General features: G+C 38.9%; 1 protein-coding gene across 2 annotated transcripts in view; it reads left to right on the forward strand.

Annotated features, from left to right (window-relative positions):
* Window positions 1-4,947, forward strand: part of GPR89A (G protein-coupled receptor 89A) — a 32,659-nt gene that overhangs the window by 25,429 nt on the left and 2,283 nt on the right. For both annotated transcript variants that reach the window (XM_019740018.2, XM_074319270.1), the window contains exons 11-13: window positions 1,961-2,056; window positions 3,715-3,804; window positions 4,742-4,807. In XM_019740018.2, coding sequence (XP_019595577.1) covers window positions 1,961-2,056; window positions 3,715-3,804; window positions 4,742-4,807 — 252 coding nt within the window. The remainder of the gene's footprint in view (window positions 1-1,960; window positions 2,057-3,714; window positions 3,805-4,741; window positions 4,808-4,947) is intronic.

Raw genomic sequence — 4,947 nt, forward strand, 5'->3', positions numbered from 1 at the left:
TCACCACAATCAAGGTAGAGAACATAACTAACTAGCCGTCATTTCCTCGTGCCCTTTGTAAGACCTCTCTCCCGCACACCCAACCCCCAGACAACCACCCATCTGCTGTCATTATACATTAGTTTATATTTTCTAGAACTTTATATATATGGAATCTTACAGTATGTACCCTATTTCTTCTGGCTTCTTTAACTCTGCATAATTATCTTATTGTGTGTATCGATAGTTTATTCCTTTTTATTGATGAGTAGTATTTCATAGTATGGGTGTACCACAATTTAGTTCTCTCTTGCTGATAGATGTTTATTTCCAGTTTGGGAATATTACAAATAAAGCTGCTGTGAACATTTGTGGACTAGTCTGTATATGGACATATGCTCTCTTTTTCTCTTGGGAGAAAACACTTAGATATGGGATAGCTGGGTCACATTGCAGATGTATGCTTAACTTTTGAAGAAACGGCCAAACTTTTCCAAAGAGGTTGTGCCATTTTCCATTGCCACCTGCAGTGTATAAGAGTTCCAGTTACCCCACATCCTCATCAATATTTCATATGGTCAGTCTTTTTAACTTTAGGCATTCGAATAGTATGAAGTGGTGTTGAATTTAATTTACATTTCTCTAATGTCTAATGATGTTGAACAACTGTTCATGTGCTTATTTGCCACCTGTTTATTCTCTTTGGTGATACATCTATTCCAATCTTTTGCCAATTTTTAAATAATGTTGGTTTTGTTTTATTTTTATTGGATTTTTCAGTGTTTTTTAATATATTCCAGAAATCCTGAATATATTCCAAATATGTGGTTTCCAAATATTTTCTCCCAGTCAGTGGCTTGGCTTTTCATTCTCTTAGCCGTATCTTTCAAAGAACAGAAGTTCTTGATTTGATGAAGTCTAATTTATCTTTTTTTTTTTTTTTCTATTATGGATTATGCTTTCGGTATCGAATCTAAGAAATCTTTGCCTAGCCCAAGGTCACAAAGATTTTTTTTCACATTTTCTTCTAGAAATTTCATAGTTTTAGGTTTTATATTTAGATCTATGATCCATCTTGAGTCAATTTTCTAATATGATGCTGGAGTATGGATCCAAGTTCATTTTTTTTGCATATAGATAATCCAATTCTAGCACCATTTGTTGAAAAGATTATCCTTTATTTATTGAATTGACTTCGCAATTTTGTCAATGGCTAATTGGCCATACATGTGTGGGTCTGTCTCTGTGCTTTCTATTCTTGTTAATTGCTATATATAGTTGCCTTTATTCTGCCAACACCAGACTGTCTTGATCACTGTCGCTTTATAATAGATTGTAGACTCAGATAGTGTAAGTTCTCCAACTTTGTCCTTTTTTCAAACATGTTTTAGCTATTCTGTGCCTTTGCAGTTCCATGATGAATTTTAGATTCATCTTATTAATGCCTACAAAAACACCTGCTAGAATTTGTATTAGAATGTCACTGAATCTTCAGATCAATTGGAAGAGAAATGACAGCTTAACAATATTGAGCCTTCCAGTCCGTAAACACGGCATAATTCTTCATTTATTTAGATCTGAGGATACACTTTGTAAGATTTGAATCTTTTTAAATTTATGGTTCTATCAGATTGAGAGTAGAATTGTATTTTTAGGAGCATCCACCTGTAAGATATGCGGTGGTGATGAATTCATTATTTTAAATCACTTTTTGAAATAGTCGTTGTTGAGATGCTCTAATACAGGGGTGTCCAAACTGCGGCCCGCGGGCCAACTGCGGCCTGCATCCATTGTTAATTGACCAGCAGCAAATTCCAAAAATATATTGAGTTTACTTAAATAAACCTGGTGAGGCAATACGTACTTCACCTCGAGTGAGTGGCCCGGCTGTTTGTGTATTTAACGCATATGGCCCTTGGTAAAAAACGTTGAAAAAAGTTTGGACATCCCTGCTCTAATATAAAGGTCTTTCTCTCTGCAGGCCACCATTAACATCGTGTTTGACCGAGTTGGGAAAACTGATCCTGTCACGAGAGGCATTGAGATCACCGTGAATTACCTGGGCATCCAATTTGATGTAAGAGTTATAACAAGATCCTGCTTTTTTTATGTTTCTTTCTATTTTATCTGCTATAAAGTGTTACAATTCTAATTCCTAACTATAGGAACTTGACTCTGCCTGTGTTCTTCCCACTCTCCTCTGCATATTTTGACATTCATGTGGCAAATGTGTAAAAGGCGTAAAACCATAAGTAATGACCAGTACTTGCTATTCTCACAGATGCCGATTATTTCTGCAGTTCCTCCCCTGCTTCTCTGTAGCCAGCTACCACTCACCAGTTTCCCCCCACCAAATATTTGGCGACTTCCCTCTCTGGTACTTGATGAGATCTTCAGACACACAACTCACCTTTGATTCCTCTGGTAGAAAATTAACTACTAATTAGCGTGCGTGTTAGAACTGAAATGATTTCTGCTGTAAAAAAAATGATCAATTAATTAGTGTGGACTTTGAGCTAAAGGTGGCAACTACCCTCTGCACAAATTGTTTTAGTCTTCTTTCTACCTGTTTTATAATATCACTGTCATTAAACACACTCCCATCCCAATGTAAGTTTAACATCTTTATTTGTAGAATAGTGTGTTTTCCAGGTATATAGATGGCCGATGTTTCTGGCTGATGAGCACTTTGATAATAAGACCAACGTCACGTTCCTAATCCCTGTAAGGGCCTTTTAGCTGTGCTGTGGTCCTAGCCCCAGACTGCATGCCACCCCCAGCCAGCCATCTCAGCTACACATGTCCCAGTAGCTGAATAAAATGAAAACAGACCAGAGCAAATTGAGCTCCAGCTCTTAAGAAACAGCTCAAAGCACACGTTTTTGGATGATAGTGCAGTCGTGTGTACTTTTCCAAGTAGCATGGTATCTTTCCTTCAGGTCGTATGCAAATGACACCGTAGAGTATACTTGACTAGTGTTTTCCTCTTACATGTTTTACTGGACTGAATTTTTGTAAATGCTCTTATCAGTGCTTTCTGAGGCCATTCAGTGGCTGCGTGCATATATATATATATATATATTCCATCTGTATACTTCATATTTCATAATTCTGAATAAAATCTTTTAGATGTTATTAATAGCGCCTCTCCCTTAGGGACTTTTCAGACGTGAATCAAGCACAGGGTCCCAAACCCACCTCTCACTATGACACGATCCAAGAGGAGAAAAAGGTTCATCATATGGAGTCAGTGACGGTCAGCTGTTTCCTAGACCGTAGCTGAGAATGTCTGCATGTTCTTTTATTATAAAAAGAGAAATTCCTTAAAGTCTTGGGTGATCAGAGGACTGGCCGTCATTCACAAATATTTAAAATAAGCTGCTATTTAATTTCCTTTCAATTCGTGCTTTTCACTTATCACGTTGAAGCTGTATCATTAGCTCTCTTTTTCATCCGACTTACCCATGTTATTTTCATCACTTCCGTGCACTCGCCTTGTGCCGTCCTTGAGTCTCGATTAAGTCTGCTAATGAAGATACCCACCTCAGTCTTCCTACAGGGTGTTGCAGTTGTCACTAACTCACTTTCCTCCCTCCCTGAAAACCATTTTTAAATCAGGTAGGGCCTAGGGAAAGTCCTCACAGCCACAAGTGATCAGAATACATCTTTAGCCTTCACATCTCTCTGAACAGAGATTTAACAGAGATTTTTTTTTTTTCCCTGTTATGGTGGCAGGTGAAGTTCTGGTCCCAACACATTTCCTTCATCCTGGTTGGAATCATCATTGTCACATCCATCAGAGGACTGCTAATCACTCTTACCAAGGTGCGTTGTGTCCCAGAGTTCAAAAGTCCTTCCTTAATTACATGGAGTGCTGTGAAATAATTTTATCTAATTAAGATTTCTGCCTTCTGACATCTTAAACGACAATCACAAATATTTGAAAGTCTTACAACAGAAGGAAAAGAAGTTAAACGAATATGTAAATTGATGATGATGTATTTACATCATATGCCAATCAGATAAGTACTTTTGCCAAAGGTCATAGAATGAGAGCACAGTATGTCACCAGCATGTAGAACAGAACCTAGCACATGGTAGGTGCTCAGCAGATATCTGGAAAGAATGAATGAATGAATGAATGAATGAATGAATGAATGCATGAGATAGGTGTTGGAGGTTAGAATAGCTGTGAGGGTCACTTGTAAGGAGGACATGGAAGCAGGAGAAGCACAATGGTCAGCTATCTTCTGATCAACATAGCAAAGCCTCATGGAAGGTACATCCTCTCTGGCAGAAGAGGGAGGGGTGGATTTCAAGATCCAAGAGTTGTTTGAAAGAAAGGAAAAAAGAGGTTGGGAGAGGAGGAAACAGGATCTCCAGGCACCTGGCACAATTTTGGAGCGAGCTCAGGAGCCTAGTAACAATTACAAGGCTTGAAGTGGCCTGGAGTAATTGTTTTATAGGGATGTTAAAGTCATACGTATCACGTAGTTTCTGAAAAGTTTGACAGCGATTGGAATGCTTTCATGTTATAACGTAATGCTTCAAACCGCCAACTACCCCATGGGAAAATTAAATGGATGCTTTCCTGGCGGTCTGAGTCTCTTCTGTTTCCACACCCTTGATCATGGGAATTGTTCTCTACCGGGCTATGGCATGGAAGAGACTTTTAATTAAATGTTAACAGCGCTGCTTAATGTACTTGACACAGGAATCCAGCGGTGCTGCATAAACTCATCTCTCCTCCCTTTCTTGACAGTTCTTTTATGCCATCTCCAGCAGCAAGTCTTCCAATGTCATTGTCCTGCTCTTGGCACAGATAATGGTAAGTGGCAAGAAGTGGCTTTATGTTTACAACTGGAAACTACCAGAAGTGGGGTTTATGCTTTGAAATGTTGAAGCACTGCCTTCGCCCTGTCCCCACGCATCCCGCGCGACTCCTGGCTTGTTGTGTTGGGCCCACAG

The sequence above is a fragment of the Rhinolophus sinicus genome, linkage group LG14, assembly GCF_036562045.2.
Source record: "Rhinolophus sinicus isolate RSC01 linkage group LG14, ASM3656204v1, whole genome shotgun sequence".
NCBI classification, from domain to species: domain Eukaryota; kingdom Metazoa; phylum Chordata; class Mammalia; order Chiroptera; family Rhinolophidae; genus Rhinolophus; species Rhinolophus sinicus.